The sequence below is a fragment of the Melitaea cinxia genome, chromosome 27 (genome assembly GCF_905220565.1).
Source record: "Melitaea cinxia chromosome 27, ilMelCinx1.1, whole genome shotgun sequence".
NCBI classification, from domain to species: Eukaryota; Metazoa; Arthropoda; class Insecta; order Lepidoptera; family Nymphalidae; genus Melitaea; species Melitaea cinxia.
In genome coordinates this window covers 7,933,370-7,956,224 of record NC_059420.1, presented here as the reverse complement: position 1 = coordinate 7,956,224, position 22,855 = coordinate 7,933,370, and the positions used below count along the sequence as shown (strand labels likewise).

Genomic DNA, 22,855 nt, shown 5'->3' with positions numbered 1-22,855 from the left:
AATGAAGCTTAAAAAATACGACTACTGACTAGTAAGTTACATAGCTTATGTAATTTTTAACTCTTTATAAACTTAGTTTCTATTATTCATATTTAAATTACGAAATATTATAACTAATATATTTTTGCTGTTAAATTTTAAAAATTTTTATGCTTAAAGTGTATATTTACCTTTATGCATGTTCCTCTTCACGCACTAAGTGATTACTAAAAGACATTTCTTTTTTTGCAACAATTAATTAATATTTGAAACGAATTTCTTAAAAATAAAAATATTGATTTAAACTACATGTACATATCTAATAACACGACACAATAAAAAAACCTAGTTTTTATTTTATTTTTAAATTAAACGAATTTCAGAAATTAATCTATTGTTCGTAACTAGATCAAAACATTCGGAACGTTTTCAAATAAAATGTCACCGACTGAGTAATTGCGTATATTTGCTGCGTGCTATTTATTAGAAAACATTATAATTGTTATTGTGAAGGTGTAAATAGCATGTCTTTCGGAACATATAAATAAAGTGAATTTAAATTGTAGTATAATATTACTTCCTATTTGTGTCATAAGGTGATATTTAGATATGAACGAAAGTAAACACAGCATATATGTATATAGAAAAATTGTGAAATAAAAACGAAAACGAAATATACGATCAAGCAATAAATAAATAATCAGACGTGAGTAATATTTATTCTAATCCGCAAAACTAATGCATGGCTTAATAGTCATGATCATTTCAAGATGGCTGCCATAGATTTAAGACGAATTCTTTATTTTATCATTTTTAAAACGTATATAAACGTATATTATAATTGTTGATTATCTAAGATACTTTTCGCCAGTTTGATTTTCTATTGTTATCAAGAATCCCTTGATAAGGAAATTTTCTCGAGTCGTAAAAGGTTATCAAACTTGTCATAACATGTCCTCATAAAGTCAAACAAAAAAAGTAGTTCTGTTTTTGTCAACTTTTTACGGTTTTATTCCGATTTTTCTTTTCTTCTAATAAATACTTAGTATAACAGTTAAAACTTGTATAATATTTTGATTAATTTAATTAAAACTTGTTTATATAAAATTTTTTCATAAAAAAATAATGTTAAGGAAGAAGTTATAAATATTGAGGAAGTCATAATTGTTTTTAAAAATATTTAAATTTAATGAATATCTATAAACATATTTGTTTCCTTATAAAGTATAAATGGTTTCATAATGTTGTTTTAATGACTCTTTTGTATTAATTGTTAAGTATGATATCTTTAAATAGTTCCAAAACAGCAGATGATTTTATCTGTGTCGCGAAATATCTTATAAACATTAGCTGTGCCCACGACTTCATCCGCGTGGAATAGTGACTTTGAATAGGATATTAATTTGGATATATCTTGGTTTATTTTGGATTATAAATTATGTGATTCTTTAAATTGGTATAACTTTTTTATTTATGAACCAATTGATATAAAACAAACACTAAATATTAAGTGAAGCTTATCACAATATATTAGTGAAAACCACTTCTAAATCGGATAAGCTAGTTCTGAGATTAGCTTGTACAAACACACAAACAAATAGACAAAAATTCTAACAATAATTGTTTTGGGTGCTATTTGTGTTGATAAAGGTCCTAATGATATTTTTCTCATATATCTTCCATGTATAGACAGCGACCCATTACATTTTTATTATATGTATTGATTATGGTAGATAAAACAATATTTTATTTTTATTTTTATTATTGTTTTATCACAATTGGATGGGAAACTTTGTGGTCTTCACTGGTTAATCGGACGAAGCTCGCAACTAAATAACACCAAAATGTTGGTATATAAAGCAACCTTGAAGCCTATCTGCACTTATGGGATACAATTGTGGGTTTTTTTTTTCTGTTAAAACAATAATAAAAAAAGGTTTATTAATTCTATTGTGCATTTATAAATAATAATTTAAGTATCGTCATAAACATTTATTTCATGTATATGCAGGAAATAGTGTATATACTTTAAGGAATTTACCTTATATTTGACGTAGTTTGAAAATAATCAGATTAATTTTAATCCTCAGTAGTAAAATCCGAAAAATTTGGTTAAGACTTTATTTAGTTCATTGGTGCAATTTGCAGTGATTATTTGCATTTTGCAGTAGCTATTGTATTGTATTGTTGTGGGCTCGGTTTTCCGCATTTAGACACAAAGGTGGTCCGTTATGCGTGAAAAGAGCTCAGCTCCTTCCAGAAGCTCAGAAGCCTCCTGGGTCGTTCACAGGCTTCTCGGAGCGTCCTTGCAGTAGCTAAAACAGTCGCCTGTTACTTTATAATATACATAGGATATTTATTTATTTCACTCACTTCAGCCTATCACAGTCCACTGCTGGACATAGGCTTTCCCAAGTTTGCGCTAAACATCCCGGTTTTCTGCAATCACACATTGTCATATTTATTTAACAAACTATAATTTAGAAATCATCTTTGTTAACAATAACTGAAATTTAGGTATAAATTATGTTGCATGGAATCGTAGCAAGAATGCTGGTAGAATTTCGCTATTACATCACAATTTTGTTTCTCAGCATACAAGTATATTAGTATGTCACCAGTGTAGGTTATCACATTTTTTTACCACTAGGTCGACAAACAAGCGTACGGCTCACCTGATGGTAAGCGATTACCGTAGCTTATAGACGCCTGCAACACCAGAAGCATCGCAAGCACGTTGCCGACCCCCCCCAAACCCCCCCTCTCCTGCTCCATTTTTTGACCAGGAAATTCCTGCTGTGCCCTATCTCAGTTTAAACTTGTGAAGAGGATATTTCGAACAATTAAATTTGTTTTAATATTTGTAAAATGAATCATCACTTCTTTAAATCTGTATATCACACAAGATATGAGCTGAGAACAAAGGACAGGTGCTTTATTTTTAATGAGTAACTGTGGAGTTTCATTTGAATTCTTCTCTGCTGAATCTATTATAAGAAATATTTGTGTTACATCTATAATATAATATTATCCTATTTGTTATAAGTACACCTATGCCTGTCTGTATTCACTGGTTATAATATCCTCTGCAAAACGGTTGTCTGGTGGAGATCGCTTTTTAGCTGATTGTATTTGTCTTTGGTGTACAATAAAGAATATTTATTATTATTATTATTATTACTACATTCCATCGGCGATAGCTCTTAACTATAATTAATTTATAAAAAAATAAATTATGATTTTAAATTGTAAATTACTTTAAAAGTGCTATTATTGCTTACTTAAATAAAGTAATTGTTGAATTCGATTTTGCATCTTGCATTACAATTTATATCATCGAAATCTATCCATTCACAAAAATTTAATAGGTCGACTAAAGCTAACATTGAGTCACAATGCAAAAGCGTTTTAACTAATTAATTTGCTGTTTTTAATTCCCCACAATTAGACCAATTTACTGTGTTACGTTCTATCGATGTACGTTTTTGTGCAAATAAAAACTTTGTGTGTAGGTAATAAGTTACAAAATATTGTTGTATTGTAGTACGACAATGGAAAATGATATACAACGTTGTTGTTAGTCAATAAAGTTCCCTATGGAATAGTTTTTAAGCGTTTTTTTTTCAAGGGAGTCGAAGTTGATTGTACTTTCTTTTTGCATTCTTCGTAAAGTAAGATTAGTCATTCGCTGTCTGTACAAGTTGGTCAGCCATTCATCAGTTGTAATTCATTGTTGATTTGAACCTAACTTTCTATGTCTATTTTTGTATGTGATTAAGTTTATATTTTGGAAGTTTGAATTGCCATTGTAATGAAGAAGTATGAGGTAGGTTTTATTATTTCATGAAGATGAGTTCTCGCAGCGGTCACAGCATCACAAGCCCATGACAAACATTTGTGTTGACCATATAGATGTTTGTCGTGGCCTGGGCGTTTGTGCTTGTGTATTTGGTGTGTTTCCGGACCTCTGACACAGGACAAAATCAGTGCAGCTCTGTTTACAATTCTAGTAGTTTAAGAGCCAGTTTTATCAGCTATTTATAAGTCTCTGGTAACTAGCCAATGAAGGACGGTATCCTACAGTTAAAAATTAGGTTATGTTTAACGTTTATCCTCTTTCATCATGAAATTCCACTTTATCTATCAGGAATGTATTTGTGTGTGTAAAATCACAATTGCTGTAAGATAAAGTTAAATTGGTTCTAAGAGCTTGTTACCTAGCTGATAACGTTTTTAATAGGTCTGTAATGTAATTACATCATTAATGGAAAATTAATATTATCTAGGTAGTTGCAACTTCTTCGGTTTTATAGTAGTTATAATATTCCAGAATTTATATTTGGAGACCAGTTGACCTGGCGAAATTCGTACTGGCATATATATATATATATATTTTTTGTTAAAACTTTTTCTGACAATGACAAACACAAAAGAAGCATTATACAATTTAGTGCGGTCATTTGAAAGCTATGTGCGTTGCAAGTCTTTTCTATTTACATAGATTTACGATAATAATTGGTACAATGGCGTCGAGGTAAAGCAAAATATAAATTAAAAAAAAGCAAAATTAAACCAAGAAATTTATGTATAGACAGAAAACATCAGATAGCACATCTCTATATAATTTTATTTATTAAGGCCATCCCAGATAGCAAACGACGTTTTAGACCAGTCCGTATGAGCTCAGATTTATGATGATCTGAGTCTGAGCGACGTTTTTGTTTTCATTAAGAAGTTGAATGTGCCAGCTAACGTTGACATTCTCATCATCATTCATCATTACAACCTATACAGTCCACTGCTGGACATAGGCCTCCACAAGCTTACACCAGAAATAGCGTGAACTCATGTGTTTTGCCCATAGTCACCACGCTGGGCAGGCGGGTTGGTGACCGCTGGGCTGGCTTTGTCGAACCGAAGACGCTGCTGCCCGTCTTCGGCCTGTGTATTTCAAAGCCAGCAGTTGGATGGCTATCCCGCCACCGGTCGGCTTTTTAAGTTCCGAGGTGGTAGCGGAACTATGTTATCACTTAGTCGCCTCTTACGACACCCATGGGAAGAGAGGGGGTGGCTATATTCTTTAGTACCGTAGCCTTAGTCGCCTCTTACGACACCCACGGGAAGAGAGGGGGTGGCTATATTCTTTAGTACCGTAGCCACACAGTACACATTCTAATCTCATCAAAAAGAGCTCTTTTTCTGAACTCGCAAAAACGAACGCGAAGAGCTAAAAAGATATTCATTTAGGCGTCAAAAAAATTGACTTCCCATTTATGAGTTCATTAAGAACTCTGAATTCTGCGCTCATGAAAATGAGGTACTGAAGACGTGATGTTCGAACTCTATAAGTGGGCTTTTAAAAGACTTCATACTGAAATATTTATGATTTGGATGCTGACTGGGTTGTTGAGAACACTCTTTGACGGATGGCGATACTAATAGACTTTGACAGCGGGAGGTAGAATAGGCCAGTAGCAGTTGTTTCTCCTCAATTAAAAAAAAAAAAAAAAACTGCAACCTTAATATATGCAAATATAAATATCTCATAAATATAGTAGGATTCGATGGTAAAAATGAATAATGAATTAAATAAATTTCACTGTCGGATACTGTCGTCTGTCAAATAGCGTTATCCACAACTGGACAACAGGCCCTAATATTAGCGAAATTAGTTAATAAATAAATAAATAAATATCTACGCAATACACACACGGTCGTCTGTCCCTAAAGTAAGCAACCTAATGCTTCTTATAGGTAACAGCCGACTGGTATAGCTACATTTTTTTTTTTTGATAAACATACTTATAAATAATACATATATAAATATATATATTACACCCAGACTCAGGGTGGCAATCGAACCCACAACCCCCGGAGCAGAAAGCAGGGTCACTACAAACTGCGCCAATGGGCTAGTCGAATAACTTTAATATTTTTTAATAGTTAACTATTAAAAAAGACTAATTTAAATAATGTTTTATTTCAGATGATAGTTCACTGGTTGAACTACTCATAGTAACGAGACAAGATAACGTCATGGGTCAGCAGACATCGAGAAAGAGTAAGTTTTTGGTATAAAAAAAGTATACAATTATATGTGTTTCTAAAACACACAGCAAGACTGAAGAATGCGTTCATATACTTTGCTAAAATTGACAAAATATACACACTTACCACTGTTTCTTGATTATTTTGTGTTACCTCTATCTTTATGCTCCCCAGCAGAACGCGCCAATTGCCATAGAGAAGCGTATCTGTCACTTAAATGTCATAGCGTTTTTAGATTTTGCCGCGCACACGTGCAAAATATTTTCCTCACCGTATTTCAGTGTTTTTGAACATATTAATAACGTGAATTCATTCAGTGGCACTGCACAAACAAGAGGTCTCCCACTTTTTGACAACAGACGCAGCGGATGCGGGCTGGGGAGCTCACCTCAACAATATCTTTATCACGGGACGTTGGTCACAAAAACAATGGACTTGGCATTCCAATATGAAGGAAATGTTCGCGGTTTATGTAGCGATTTTCAGATAGCGATGTCAGAGCTGACAGGAGCCCACATACTTGTCCAATCAGACAACAAAACCCTTGTGGCTCACATAAGGAACAAGGGCGGCACACGATCGCTTGCACTCCTCGATCTTACAACAAAGCTCATGGAATTGACCGCAAGGTTAAGCATAACTCTCTCGGCAACTTACCTTCCAGGAAGGTACAATGGAATTGCCGACAGACTGTCAAGGAGTCGTCCAGTTCCCGAATAGCACCTTCTACCCCCAGCTGCGAAAGCAATTTTCAAATAGTGGGGTGTGCCAGATATAGATCTATTCGCGTCGAAAAGAAGCGCCGTTGAAGCGATTCGTCTCTTGGGACTCAAGAGATGGCTCTGCAGTCTTCTGCGACGCTTTCAGTCGACCATGGACATACAGACTGGCCTGGGTGTTTCCACCTCCCAATCTAATCCCACGAGTGCTACGACACCTCAATGGAGCACAAGGGGTCTTCATTGTGATAGCCCCAAGATGGACACAGTGCTTCTGGCTACCAGACCTACAGATGAGGGCACTGGAGGAACCTCAGACAATAGAGAACTCCATGATAATCGACCTAACCACAGACAAAAATCCTCCTCAGTTGGACAAGCTAGAGTTTCTGGCTTGGAAAATTGGGGGTGGACAAATAAAATAGCACAGTGGACAACAGAAGAAAAGAATTTGTTGAGCGAGAGTTGGAGACAGTAAACATTACTAACCTATAGGGCTCCTATTAACCGTTGGGTACTGTGGTGTCAAGACCAAGGCATTGATCCCACAGCTCCAACGGGAAATGATCTGGTTAGATTTTTAGCCAAGCTTTTTATTTAAACAGGTTAGCATACAAAACTGTACTTTTACATAAATCAGCTGTCTCTACCTTTTGTGCGACAGGTTCAGAGGAGTTATCAAAGGATTTTTTTGTCAAACAGATCTTAAAAGCTATTTCCAATGTCAGACCACGGGAAATTAAAACACTAATATGGGATACCAAGCTAATTTTCAATTGGTTAAAAAGCTCTACATACCCTACAACATTATTTGAGATATCACGTCGTACTGCAAAAATCCTCTTATTAGCGTCCAGTAGAAGGGTGCATGATTTAACATTGCTAGAGTTGTCAGAGAGATATAGATATAGACAATGGTGATGATCTAACATTATGGCCCAAATTTGGGTCAAAGACAGATAGAGGAAATAAAAGACACAGACAACACAATATGTATAAATTGGTAAATTATCTTATTTCAGGCGGTGAGTGCACCTGTGGCTGTGGTGCTTGGGAGAGACGTAGGTACGCTGAGTCACCGAGCAGTGTACATCGGTATGTCAGCGCTGTCACCGATAGGTGTGTTTCATATTTATCATATTTATAACTAACAACCCAACCTAGCGAACCTCTTGTTACCATATTTTGATGGAGTTTATTCTTTGATATAAGGCTCAGTAACTTATCACTTCAAGGACATATTTTGATACGTTTATAAAATAATTGTGTTTGCTCGCAAACGAAAAAAAACCGACTTCAGTTACATCGACGAGTAGTTACAACGTAGATCGACGAAAAAATAGTCAAGTAACTGCGCGTTATCAAAGATTACTCAAAAAGTAGTTATCAGATCTCAATAAAATTTATATGTGACCACATGACAAATATCAGCTTTCGATTAAATTAAAAATTATTAAAATCGGTACACCCAGTAAAAAGTTATTGCGGATTTTCAAGAAGTTCCCTCGATTTCTCTGGGATCCCATCATCAGATCCTGGTTCCCTTATCATGGTACCAAACTAGAGATATCCCCTTTCCAACAAAAAAAGAATTATCAAAATCGGTACACCCAGTAAAAAGTTATTGCGGATTTTCAAGAATTTCCATCAATTTCTCTGGGATCTCATCATCAGATCCTGGTTTCCTTATCATGGCACTAAACTTGGGATATTTCCTTTCCAACAAAAAAAGAATTATCAAAATCGGACCATCCAGTAGAAAGTTATGTGGTATAATACAACGTAGGTCGACGAAAAAAGCGTCAAGTAAAAACGCATTATTAGATATAGCTCGAAAAATAGTTATTAAATCTCAAATAAATTTAAATGGGACCAATTGGCACACACCACCTTTCGATTAAAAGAAAATTTGTCGAAATCGCTCCACCCAGTCAAAAGTTCTGATGTAACATACATTTAAAAAAAAAAAAAAATACAGTCGAATTGAGAACCTCCTCCTTTTTTGGAAGTCGGTTAAAAATAGAATATTTGTCTTTTAATAGATGTCGTCGGATACAGGAAATTATCAATATATCATCATTCATCATCATTTGAGTCTATTGCAGTCCACTGCTGGACATAGGCCTCCACAAGTTCGCGCCAAAATTTGCGCGAACTCATGTGTGTTGCCCATAGTCAACCCGCTGGGCAGGCGGGTTGGTGACCGCAGGGCGGGCTTTGTCGCACTGAAGACGCTGCTCTGTCTTCGGCCTGTGTATTTCAAAGCCAGCAGTTGGATGGCTATCCCGCCATCGGTCGGCTTTTTAAGTTCCAAGGTGGTTGTGGAACCTTGTTATCCCTTAGTCGCCTCTTACGACACCCACGGGAAGAGATGGGGTGGCTAAATTCTTTAGTGCCGTAGCCACACAGCATCAATAAATTGTATGATACGTGATGCCTGCGGTTCCAGGTGGAGCGGCCGCGAGTGCGCGTGCCGCCGCCGCCGCTGGCGCCGCCCGGCCTGCGTGTGCACCGCCTACCGCCGCGTCAGCGACGCCTGCCACGACGACAGGTAGCCCTTCCGTCCGTTATATCCGTTCTATACTCATCTTTTTTTATATACAACCAGGACTGACAAGCGTACGGCTCAGCTGATGGTAAGCGATTACCGTAGCCTATATACACTTGTTACACTAGAAGCGTTGCAAGCGCGTTGCCGACCATACCCCCAATCCCCTTCCCCCCAGGAGCTCTGGTCACATTACTCACCACAGGAACACAACGTTGCTTCAGAGCAGTATTATTTACATTTGAAGTATTGCAAGCGCCTGTCCGAACATACCCCTAATCGCTCTCTTTTTTCTTTTTTCTTTTTTGTCACTAGGTCGGCAAACAAGCGTACAGCTCACCTGATAGTAAGTGATTACCATAGCTTATAGACACCTGCAACACCAGAAACATCGCAAGCGCGTTGCCAACCCAATCCCCAGTCCCCCCCAGGAGCTCTGGTCACCTTACTCACCAACAGGAACACAATACTGCTTGAAAACAGTATTATTTTGCTGTGATCTTCTGTAAGGTCGAGGTACTTACCCCAGTCGGGCTGCTCCATATTTTGAGCAGGAAATTCCTGCTGTGCCCTACCTCAGTTAAATCAGTTTCTCTGGTCTCCGTGAAAATTTAGAACAACCTTTTTTAAGCGGCTTATCCCACTATTGTACTGTCAAAAACGGACCGTTTCGGGACTTATACACTTTCAGTACTTGTCATTGGCAAAATCATCGGCGAAAAGCTGGTGGAGCCATAGTCTTTAAAGAAGAAGAACAACCTTTAATATGTATTTAACTTTAATTATATATTTGTATTGCAGATTAGCGGCAGTCCTTACCCTGGGTGCAAGGGATCTCCGACGAGAACTGGACGCTATTGTCATCAACACGGGTAACGTTTCTTCAGCATTTATTGTTGAATAGTTATTATTCTGCTGTTATTATTATAATAGTCAAAAGTTAACAAGTTCAATGAACTAATTTGCTATTTTTGGACTTGATAATACACGTCCTGGGATGATACACGTTCATCTATGTGTAAGGGTTACCAAGATGTTATTTAATTAATTATTTATTTTTGGCAACCGTAACAAAACAGATCAATAAACTTACTACAACATTGAAACATGATACACATTCCTAGCAGCTATACAGCGTCTTCGGTGCGACAAAGCCAGCCCTGCGGTCACCAACCCGCCTGCTCAGCGTGGTGACTATAGGCAACACACACGAGCTCACGCCATTTTTGGTGAAAGCTCGTGGAGGCCTATGTCCAGCAGTGGACTACGATAGGCTGAAGTGATGATAATTTTTATTTTTATTTTATTTTATTTGCAAAACTTACAGATAACAATAGTATAAATTATAAAAACAGAAGGCCATTGACAAGTTTCCACGTGTAGCAATAGTGACATATTCCTAAATATAATGAGTGACATATTTAAATTAAATACTAATTAAATCTAATCAGGCGGTTAAAAAAGTACAAAACAGCATAGCTGAGTCTTATTAAATATGGGGAGTGAGATTGTTATATATTAAGCTCTATATATAGCTATATATATTAAGACCTATAGCCTAGGAAAGAGGCCTATGCCCAGCACTGAAATATTACAGGCTGAAGTGTAATTTTATTCAATTAACAGACCATTTTAATTTTTTCTATTACGGTAAGAGTTTTAGTGCACACTTCTATCTATTATTATGAAAAGTTGCGAAAACCCTGGAAATAGCAAATTTTCCAGCCTTAATACCGAAACTGTGACTACCGTATTACCTGAGTACCTGAATAATACATAATTTATTAATTACGTTATATCTGTGACAAATGTGAATCATATATAAATATGTGTGTATGTTTATTTCCAGACACAGATGCGAACAGGGATATAGGAGAGCCCACCGCTGAGGTTTATGTATTATCAGTGGCGCCGAGAAGGTAAGTAAATACATATAATTCTATTCTTATAGAACTATGTCGGCAAACAAGCGTACGACTCATCAGATGGTAAGCGATTACCGTAGCTTATAGACGTCTGCAACACCAGAAGCGTCGCGAGCGCGTTGACGTCCCTACCCCCAACACCCCCCAGGAGCTCTGGTCACCTTACCACAGGAATATAACACTACTTGAAAAGGCAGTATTATTAAGCCGTGATCTTCTGTAAAGTTAAGGTGAGGTACTTCAGACGGGCTGCTCCAGTATTTGAGCTCGATATCCCCAGGTATCATCCAGTATCTTAATAATAACTTCTTCTGATTCTTTTCCTACATGGAGAAAGTTTCCTAAGCCCAGCAGTGGGCATATTACAGGATGAAGTATAAGCATATACACACTTGTTCATACTGTTCCCTGTTTGCATACAATATTGTAGAACAACAACCAACACAAATCAAGATTACATTACTCGTTGAAGCAATTACAGTTACGAGAGTTTTATTAGTTTTTTTGTAATACCCTTGCACTAATATGTATGTAATAATATGCTGGCTCAAAAAATTAAATAAGTCCAAATCGGCTCTTGTAATTTTCTCTCTATACTGTTGAAAAAAAAAAATGTCAATCTAAAAACGTGTCATAAAACCGTATTAATGTAATTTATGTTATTATATTTCCAGCGATGGTGAGCCCTCTCAAGAAGGAAGGGAACTGACTCAGGCTAACGACCCTTCAATTAGGCGTTTTCAGGTAAATTCAGGCCATAAATCACAAATCTATTACATCAAAGAGTTATCTAATACTAGTGACCCGCCCCGCTTCGCAAGGTTGCAAAAACTATCATTGTTCCTCTACTATGCATGTTTTATACATATAAACCTTACGTTTCAGCCTGTAATATCCCACTACTGGGCATAGGCTTCTTTCCCCATGTAGGAGAAGGATCAGAGCTTAATCCACCACGCTGCTCCAATGCGGGTTGGCAGATATATTCCTTACTATGAGTAACAATTGCTATCAAGTGTACATGATAACAACCGGGACCGACGGCTTAACGTGCTCTCCGAGGCATGGTGAGGAGACCAACAAGGACTGCACAAACACCCAGACCACGGCAAACACCTGTATGGCAAATACAAATGTTTGTCATGTGCAGGGATCGAACCCGCAACCGCCAGCGCAACAGATACAATCCATGGCTGTAACCGTTGCGCCAACGCGGCGTCATATAAACCTTCCATTCGAATAAATCTATTTACTAAAGAAAACCGGATCAAAATCCGTTGCTTTGTTTTAAAGATCTAAGCATACAGACAGTGGGATGCGACTGTTTTATACCATGTCATGATATTATAACAAGTTAACGTTTTACACTCAACTGACTCCCCTAGTATTATTTCTCCTATGTTGGGGGTCCGAAAACATACACAATACACAAGTACAAACGTCCAGACATCTATATGGCTGATACAAATGTCTGTCGTGAGCGGGTATCGAACCCGTTACTGTCAGTGCAAGTCAGTGCTGTGACCGCTGCGTCAACGCAATACTAAATAATATTATGAGTATTGAATGTACGTTTAGATCTGTTGATTTGTGATTTTTTTCAGCACCAATCAGAAAAAGACTCAAAATTTGGCAAAATTTGTGAACTTCATATTTTTATTTTGATGTCACTTATATCCTATGTTCATTAATAATAAAGAATTTTTGTTTAAAATCCAATTATTTTCAATGTTACATAGAATAGTCGTCATTATTACTTGTAGCATTGTGGTAATTAAATAACTTCTAGAATACGGAATTTCATTTGTATACTATTCTAAGTATCCCCACAAAGTGGTATAAACTAATGGTGTTTCCAGGTGGTGTGTGGTTCGGAGCTTCGAGCGCTGCTATTGAGAGCACCGCCGCTGATCCACCAACACCCCCCCACACACCCTCAGCTGCCTACAGTTCACACACAGGTAACAAACTGACCGAAGTTACTAGCTACTTTCAGCGATAGTCGCTTGGTTGTCGCGCGATCGATTGCTCCTAGTCAATTGCATGAAATACAGCGTCACTAAGTCAACAATCTTTATCAACTATGTAATCCTTTATCTATTAATTTCTATTTAACAAACTCTTTAAATTTATGTTGATTACAGAAGTAGAAATATTATTAGTAAGATTAGATTATCAAGAATTTTTATTTGAATCTCTCTTTATTCTAAATATTAAAACGCTAGTGTCTGTCCCATCACAAATAACATCTTTGAACGTGTAATAAGTGCATAAAATCATAATATACAATTGATATTGTGAAACCATTGTATTTACAAGCTATGTAGTTTTTAGATTCATGTAGATACAATAAAGTAGGCACTAAACCCAACATTAAATTATTAAAAAGTCTTCAACTACCCATATTCAACTATTTTTTCTCAGTCTCTCAAAATATTCAAAGATCATCCGTATTATTTATTTCAAAGCTAACCTAGAGATGACTAATAGCAAATAATTGTCAAATTCCAGGTGGACTACAAGCACTGCCTCGTGCCAGATTTACAAGAGATCACCGCTTGTTCCTTCTACTGGGGCAAGATGGATCGGTACGAGGCCGAGCGTCTATTGGATAACAAGCCTGAAGGTAGTTAATATTTTATCGCTGATGACATGTCTGCGTATTGCCTTATAAATATGAGTCGTTAGTTGAAGTGGTAGCTCAGAGGTCATTTTGATGTCATGGCGTGATCAAGTTAAATTAACTTTATATAAATATGTCTGTCTCATTAATTCTACAATTAAAATTCGTAACAGTAGGGATATATTCAGTTCAACGTAATTCTGCTACTCGACGATAGATGTCGCTGTACGCCTTTAATCGCGCTAACGTTGTTTAAAGATTGCTAAGTATAAACAGCGACCCGACCATGGCTTAACTGGTCGGGAAACTTAGTTTTAACGTATTTCTACAACTCGACGATAGATGGCGCTGTACGCATTTGAATCGCGCTAACGTTGTTCAAATAATATTTTTAGAGGTGAATGAGTACAAATGAATGAACAGCATGAGCGATAAAATAGGCCATGTTCTTTACCTATATTATAAATTACGAATTATAATTTTTTAAATAATGTTACCGTAAAGCGATTTGTTATTAATTTGTTTTTTTGTTATTAATTGTTTTTTTTTTTATGTTGAGCGCAAAAAAAATCCTTACAAAATATTGCAAATGTCAATCATTTATGGTAAAGTGTTCATTGTAAAGGTTTTATTTCATATTATGAATATTTCTGAATTACAATTTCATCCTGAACATTTTTAACGCTATCCCATATAATATTAAAGTATACCACATAGCAATGGCATAAAAGTATACTGTAGTTCACTAGAAAATTTTTTGAGACTTTAAGATGAGACTTAGGATTAACCAATGAGAGCTTCGCGGAGAACAATATTATTAGTAATTTTTTTTAGATGTTAGAGAGTGTGCCGCCAGCGCAAGGTTTTTTATTCATAGTAAATACAAATAATGTGACAATAATATTAATAGGGTCGACTTTTTTTTTCTAGACACAGGCGGCTTTGTAAATTTTATTTTTGACATCTTTTTACCAACCATTTCACATAAACGAAATATAAATTTGTTGCCTTTTATGCTCTATGCTCGATTTTTTTTTGTTCGTAATTCTGTACCTCTACTAATTCTTATCAAAAATATTCAATATATTATTAGGTTTTGAAATAATTTTAGCAATATGTTAGCGTTAAATATTTGAACATAAAATGAATTTTATATTCGTCTACGGCTTATTAATATTGTTCATTCATTTGCTCTTTGTGTCACTTTACTATACTTACAATATTACTCCATTGTCTGCAGTCGGAAGTACGCCATATTTTTTTACTATTTAAGACTATTCCAAAAAAATAGAATATAAATAGAACGATCCATCCTCCGTTGACAACACCCAGACACGAAAAGGAAAATAAATTTTTCGTCAAATTACTCGCACTCTTATTTATTGTATTAGTTTTATTTGGGCTGTGTTTTATAACTTAAGAGCGCGTGAGGGCCAGATTTTTAACCGACTTCAAAAAAAGGAGGAGGTTACTCAATTGGACCGTATATATGTTTTTTTTTATGTATGTTCTGGGATAACTCCGTCGTTTATGAACCGATTTTGCCAATTCTTTTTTTATTGGAAAAGAGATATTCCTAATTTGGTACCATGATAAGGAAACCAGGATCTGATGATGGGATCCCAGAGAAATCGAGAGAAACTCTCGAAAATCCGCATAACTTTTTAGTGGGTGTACCGATTTTGATGATTTTTAATTTAATCGAAAGCCGATGTTTATCATGTGGTCACATTTAAATTTCATCGAGATCTGATTACAACTTTTGGAGTAATCTTTGATAATGCGTATTTACTTGACTATTTTTTCGTCTATCTACGTTGTATTACTTGTCGATATAATTGAAATCGGTTTTTCTTTGCAAACGCAATTATCGTCATTTATTTCTCAGTGCATGCTCCCAACACCGATAGAAGTAATGGCCGAATATGAAGTTTGACTGATGTGTTTCCTTTGTCTGATACCAGGTATTCTTCATATTTGCTATTTGGCCATTGTCTCAACTGTGTTGGGAGCATTCACTGAGAATCTTTCAGTTTTTGTCCTCCTCTCTCCTATCCTCTCCTGGGCTCTCGGTCTATTATGCTGGGGTAATGTAGCTTTTTTTTTTTTAAAAAAAGAATCCTCAAAATCAATATTAGTAAAATTAATAATAAAATTAAAGATTAAAAAAACCGACTTCAATTACATCTAAAAGTAATAGAATGTAGAGGTTAAAATAGTCTAAAAAATTTGGAATGCCCTTCCGGCTTCCGTTTTTCCAACGAACTATAATTTGGGTATCTTTAAATCAAGAGTGAATAGGCATCTTCTAGGCAAGCGCGCACCACCTTAGGCTTCATCTTCACTTGCCATCAGGTGAGATCGCAGTCAAGCGCTAGTCTACATATTAAAAAAAAAAAAAAAGTCAAGTAAATACACATTAACGAAAACTACACAAAAATTAATTATTAGATCTCAATCAAATTTAATCGGGGACCGCATGACAAGACATCATCTTTCGATTAAAACAAGAATCATTGGTAGAAAATGCTGTCGCCAGCATTACGTATGTATAACAAACAGTCAGTTATTTATTCAAGTTAAATTATTTTTTTAACCTACTTCAAAAAAAAAAGGAGGACGTTAGTTATGATATGGCGACCGATGATTCTTTTTTTTTTTTTGGGGGGTGTTGGGGGTAGGGGTCGGCAACGCGCTTGGGATGCTTCTGGCGTTGCAGACGTCTATAAACTAAGGGTAATCGCTTGCCATCAAGTGAGCCGTACGCTTGTTTGCCGACCCAGTGATAAAAAAATATCTTTTGTTTGACAAATGACGCATAACAGGATGCTCGATGTTTTCATATGAAATCGGAATATTATTATATAAAATTCATTTTATTATCCGATGATTGCATTATCCCGAGAACACGATGTTTATAATTCACTGTCCATATACGTAAAATCGGTCGGCGATGCGGCGGCGAACGGGGTCAGAATACTCGCGTGAATCTACTTTAGTATGCCATGTAAAGTGGTGCCCTGAGAGAGGAATGAAAGCCGAGACTGCCGAGTAGATACTGACTATATTTCCAATAGATCATACATTAAATATGTACAAAATTAGGTTACATAGTGTATAATGGTTAGTAAGTATGTTTAGGTAACAATCTAGTCATTACATCTCAAAACAATTATTTTGTATAAATTTCCAGGCACCTTCCTCCTCCGGGACTCTGCTCAAGAGGAGCACTTGTTCTCCGTGTCTTTCCGCAAGTACGGCAGGTCGCTGCACGCCCGGATCGAGCACTATCAACATCGGTTCAGCTTTGATTCCCACGACCCGGCGGTGTTCGCGGCCCCCACGGTGACCGGCCTCATCGAACACTATAAGGTGGACAATATGGGCTTTTGAAGATTTTTTTTTTTTAGTTTATTTGATTTTAATTATGTCTTACTCAAAGGATGGATTAAATAAGTATACACGTACAATCGTTTATATATAGGTAACAGACGACTAAATACAACAATATATTGAAATATACAAATACAAATATTACACCCAGCCTCAGGCAGGAATCGAACCCGCAACCCGCGGAACAGTAAGCAGGACTACTACAAACTGTGCCAACGGGCTAGTCCAACTATATACACAAGTATTAAGTTGCTTACTTTAGGAAAAGATCGTGTGTGTATGTTAATATTATTTATTTATTTTATTTTACGCTAGTACCGTGACTAAGTTATTTACTAGCTGCCTGTCAAAATTTAATAGTAAAAATGTTTTTTTTTTTTTGGTATTAAAACCTTCCGTGGTCCTTAAGGAACACACAAAAAAATAAATTTGCCAAACTGGTCTAGCCATTCTCGAGCGCTTTGCAACATTCATTTTTATTTATATAGATTAAGGACAACCACTAGAAGATACAATATAAATGTTTTAGGTACTTCTTTTTGTAGGCAGTCACAGTAAAATCACAGTACAATATATTTTTATTACAACAATACAATTTTAAATACTAATAAAAAAAAAATTATTCTATTTACATTTTGCAATTCGAGTTGACAACCGCTCTGGTGTAGTGGTAGTAGTCGCTTAAAACACAAAGATTACCGATTATAGAAAGCGATTACCGTAGCTTATAGACACGTCTGCAATACCAAAAGCATCGCAATTCGCAAGCGCGCTGCCAACTCGACCCCAATCACCCCAGGAGCTCGGGTCACCTTACTCGCCAACAACAGCACAGCACGGCTCGGAAGCAGTATCACTTGGGATGTTCTGTAAAGATTGCTCCTTATATACTAAGAGCATCGCAAGCGCGCTGCCGACCCAACCCCAACCCCCAGGAGCTCTGGTGGCTCTGGAGCCTTACGCTTCAGCCTGTAATATCCCACTACTGGGCATAGGCCTCTTTCCCCATGTAGGAGAAGGATCAGAGCTTAATCCACCACGCTGCTCCAATGCGGGTTGGCGCATATATTCTCTACTATGAGTAACGATCGCTATCAGGTGTACGTGATAACAACCGGGACCGACGGCTTAACGTGCTCTCCGAGGCACAGTGGGTAGACCCACGAGGACTGCACAAACACCCAGACCACGGCAAACACCCGTATGGCCAATACAAATGTTTATCACGTGCGGGGATCGAACCCGCGACCGCCAGCGCAACGAGTACAATCCATGGCTGACCGTTGCGCCAACGCGGCGTTTCTGGAGCCTTACTCGCCAGCAATAGCATCACTCGGGACGTCCCGCGAGGTGCGCGCTACTACAGCCCCCCCGCCCCCCCAGGACCCCGCGTGCGTGATGTTCTTCGAGCCCATGCTGACGGCGCCGCTGCCGCGCGCCGCGCCCTTCAGCCTGCAGCAGCTGGCGCGCGCCGCGCTCGTCTCCCGGCTCAGCTACGACGGTACGTGCTCTCAACTTCGATTCTATTCACCCCTTTACGGCTCGTCCTTTCGTCACGTGATCATTTTTATCAAAACTTTGAGCCCCCTACACCCCTCCGTGATATTTGGTGAGGTTTCAAACTCCCCCGCTACCCCTCGGTGATATTTGTTAAGGTTTTAAATACCCTCCCTTCCCATACCAAGTCCACGTGTATTTTTTTTTTCTGATAAGTAAATTGTAATTCTCAGGATATTGTACTTTTAAATAAAAGTATAATCTGATTAAATTATGAAAAATTAAGCATTATGATTATACAAATTTCTAGACAGTCATTGAGGTTGTTTTCTTGATTGTGTTTAACGAAAAATAAATACACGTGATATCTCAATGTAACCCCCCCCGTCCTTGCGATACTTTTCCGTTCCCCCTCCGCGTACTTCGAGCGTCACGTGATTAATGGATGACCCCTCCTTACGCATGCTTGACTCCTGGACTGAACTGTGGATTGTGTGACGAAAGCGTAGCCAAGTGTGATCGGACGAGGTGGTTCATCTAAACTCAACTGATATCAAACGAACGGCTTATACAGAATCTTAGTAGTGCAATGGTCTATACGTATTTGCTTGACTATTCTGTTATCAACCTACGTTGTATTCTACCACAACTTTCCACTGAAAAAAAAAAAAAAAAAAACGGATTTTGTTAAGTTTTATATTATTCGAAAGCTAATATTTGTATATTTCTTGTTCCGTTCAGTTCCAGAGTGTGAGTAGTTTTACGTACTCGACACTTTTCAAAAATAATTTTGTTTTTCGTGTCTGGGTGTTGTCGTTACGACGGACGGATCGCCGTATTTGTACTTTACGGACGTTGGACAACGTTAGCGCGATTCAAATGCGTACAGCGACATCTATCGTCGAGTAGTAGAGTTTACGTTGAACTGAAAGTCGCCCCTACTATGCCTTACCATTAAGTTTTCATGCGTACAGCGACATCTATCGTCGAGTAATAGAGTACGTTGAACTGAAAGTCGTCCTACTATATGCAATTAAGTTTCATGCGTACAGCGACATCTATCGTCGAGTAGTAGAATTTACGTTGAACTGAAAGTCGCCCTACTATAAAACATTGCATTATAATTAAGTTTTCATAATTTAGTACTAATGAAACGATTTTCATAAGACACGGTAATTAAATTATTTTAGGAAAAAAGTAATTAAGTTATCATTTTGAGACATATTTATATTGACAATTTGTAATTTATCTAAATATACTCATATTATTTAATGAGCAGCGTGGTGGATTAAGTTCTGATCCTTCTCCTACATGGGGAAAGAGGCCTATGCCTAAGCAATATATACATATAAAGGTTTGTTTGTTACCTGTGTGTAAACCGTAGGCAGCTGAGGGTGTGTGGGGTGTTGGTGAATCAGCGTCGGTTCTAGGTGGCCTCGCACAGTGGGCTGAAATTCGCGTTTCATAGACATTCAAATTTATTTTAAGTGACGCTTTTTTTGCTTGAATGCGATTGAGAATAACTGCTATATGCCTTATATAATGAACTTTCAGGTTTATAATGGTAAACAGCGTACTTAGAATTTTTTTTTAAATTTTTGTATGGAGTCGACATAATAAATGATGATATCTCCATAATCGCACAATTGCGCCTAATATCCTCTTAGGTTATTAAAATATAAATTATTTTTGATTTTTTGACATACTTCATGCTGCGGTCAAACGTGCGTTTTTTTTTAATCTTTAAAAAATTTACCAATTTTGTTTTCTTTATTTTTTGGTTTTTAACTAATATCAAGATTTACATGGGTGTTTATATACTTTACATTTACTCAAATTAATTGTGTGCTATATAAGAAAGTGAAATTCATTGAAAACCATAAAAAGGTTTAATTATTACAATAAAAATATAATATGATAAAATTAAATAAGGCTATAAATATATTATTTTTATAATTGCCTTTTCTGTATCACTATCTTCAGAGCCGAACTCAATGTCAGAGTTTATTTCAGCAATATCCCTAAACTCCAATTCAGGTGTTTGAAGATTCAGCAGATCCAATGTTTCAGCAAATACATTTTTCTTTTTCTTTGCATTCATTCGTTGGGTCTTACTGCTGAAATAAGTGGATCGGACAAATTATCATTACTTCATCATTACGGCCTAATACATTCCACTGGTGGACATAGGCCTCACAAGTTCACGCCTAAAATGGCGTGACCTCATGTGTTTTGCTCATAGTCACCACGCAGTCTAGGCAAACGGGTTGGTGACCGCAGGGCTGGCCGATCGGAATAATACTTATACCATAAGATGCAACGTGTTTCGGAGAAGGTTTTAGTATATGATGTGTTGGTGATTACTTATCGTGTGAAAAAATATGAACCAACAGATGTCGTTAGTAATTCATTATATTAACAATATTTTGACCAATAAATTTGACACTTCTATGTGAAATAAAGATTTAGTATAGTAAGAACCGCCAACCCGCATTGGAGCAGCGTGGTGGATTAAGCTCTGATCCTTCTCCTACATGGGGAAAGAGGCCTATGCCCAGTAGTAGTATTACAGGAACCGTATATTAAGAATTGCTCAAGTGTAGTATTTGTTTACAAGCAAAAAAAAAACCGACTTATTTTACATCCATAAGTCAGAAGTCAAGTACGCATTATTAGACAAACAAACAGCTTCTGAATAAAAAAATTATTAGCACAATCGGTAAACCTAGTAAAAAAACTTATATCTAACATTACAGGTAACACAATGCGTTAGTTAAGTTGATTGATTACCAAAAACATTATAATATAATAGTCCCACAGTAGTTTTGTATACATATAAAATAACATTAAAATTTAACAATTGAAATACAAAGAAGACTTACACGTTGTGTACAATACATATAAGGTTGCATGAAGTACCGTATACAAATAACAGTCAAATTAAGAATCTCCTGTTTTTTAAAAGTCGGTTAAAAATTATGTTTTCAAATTCCTCTGAATATTCTCTAAATAATCTCTCAACTTCTCAAATTCCAGGCGTAGAACAACTTCCTCTGCCATCTCGACTTCGAGCGTACCTCAAGGAGTACCACTACAGGCAACGCGTACGCGTACGACGCCTGGAACCAGACGTCTATGAGCCGCAGATGTAGCAGATGGAGCAGATGTGGCAGACGTAGCAGATGTCGCAGTTGTAATAATAAACTCTATATCATGAAGAAACGTAACAAAGATTGAAAAATGTAAAGAAAGATGTACAAAAGCGTTCTTATCTCTAAGAGAGATTTATTCCAGACAACCTTTGGATATGGGCCAGGGCGTAGAAAATGAGAAGCGGTAGAGAAGTGTACAATGAGTTAAAGAAATGGCATGGATCTTGTGTTGCTACCCGTCTCCAGAGCAGGTTCTTTGTTCCTGGTGTAGCACACGTATCACTGCCGTAGCTCTTGAGACCTTGAGCTGCACCAGACCTCCAGAGCTAGACGTAGCAGTAGTGTACTCGTAGTGCTTGCGACCACTTGATGCTACTGTCCAGGCTTCTTGCAGATTAGGCACACATAGCGCTGCCTTAGCGTTTGAGATCGTGTGTTGCTACACGTCTCCAGAGCAAGTTTCTTTGTGGTAAAGTTAATGATCCAACCACAGATGTGACACCGCTTAACCTGTGCGATAGCTCAGTCGCTTCCCCTGCGACTGTACAGTGTTATATGTGTTCAAAGTGAAATTAGACAAAATAGTGTTTATAGTGTAACAGTCCGACACAAGAACTAAAGACTCCGAGATGAATCACTCGGTCACCTGTCTATACCGGATTTGCGAGATTGTGGCGTGTATCAGTGGACTGTGAAGTGGAATGAGTATTGGTTGCTTGTGATTTAAGTATTGCCATGTATGTTCAAAGCAGGGTCGGGGTTTATGATTGTTTTGCGATGGAGAAATTGTTTCATTTTAATAATGTAGCAAACGGTACAACTTATTTTTTTTTTATATCACTAGTTCGGCAAACAAGCGTACGGCTCACCTGATGGTAAGCGATTACCGTAGCTTATAGACGCCTGCAACACCAGAAGCATCGCAAGCGCGTTGCCGACCAAATCCCCAGGAGTTCTGGTCTCCTTATTCA

The 22,855-nt window shown here is 37.1% G+C and overlaps 1 protein-coding gene across 1 annotated transcript; it reads left to right on the top strand.

The window, feature by feature from the left end:
• The first annotated feature begins 222 nt into the window (after positions 1-222).
• LOC123667067 (suppressor of cytokine signaling 5-like) lies at positions 223-22,504 on the top strand. Its single transcript, XM_045601063.1, has 12 exons — positions 223-685; positions 5,966-6,040; positions 7,769-7,865; positions 9,196-9,297; positions 10,096-10,166; positions 11,144-11,213; positions 11,894-11,963; positions 13,079-13,180; positions 13,731-13,845; positions 17,036-17,214; positions 18,619-18,736; positions 21,769-22,504. Exons 2-12 carry the CDS (start codon positions 6,016-6,018, stop codon positions 21,882-21,884), a joined length of 1,065 nt encoding a protein of 354 aa, XP_045457019.1. The 5' UTR covers positions 223-685; positions 5,966-6,015; the 3' UTR covers positions 21,885-22,504.
• The last annotated feature ends 351 nt before the right edge of the window (positions 22,505-22,855 follow it).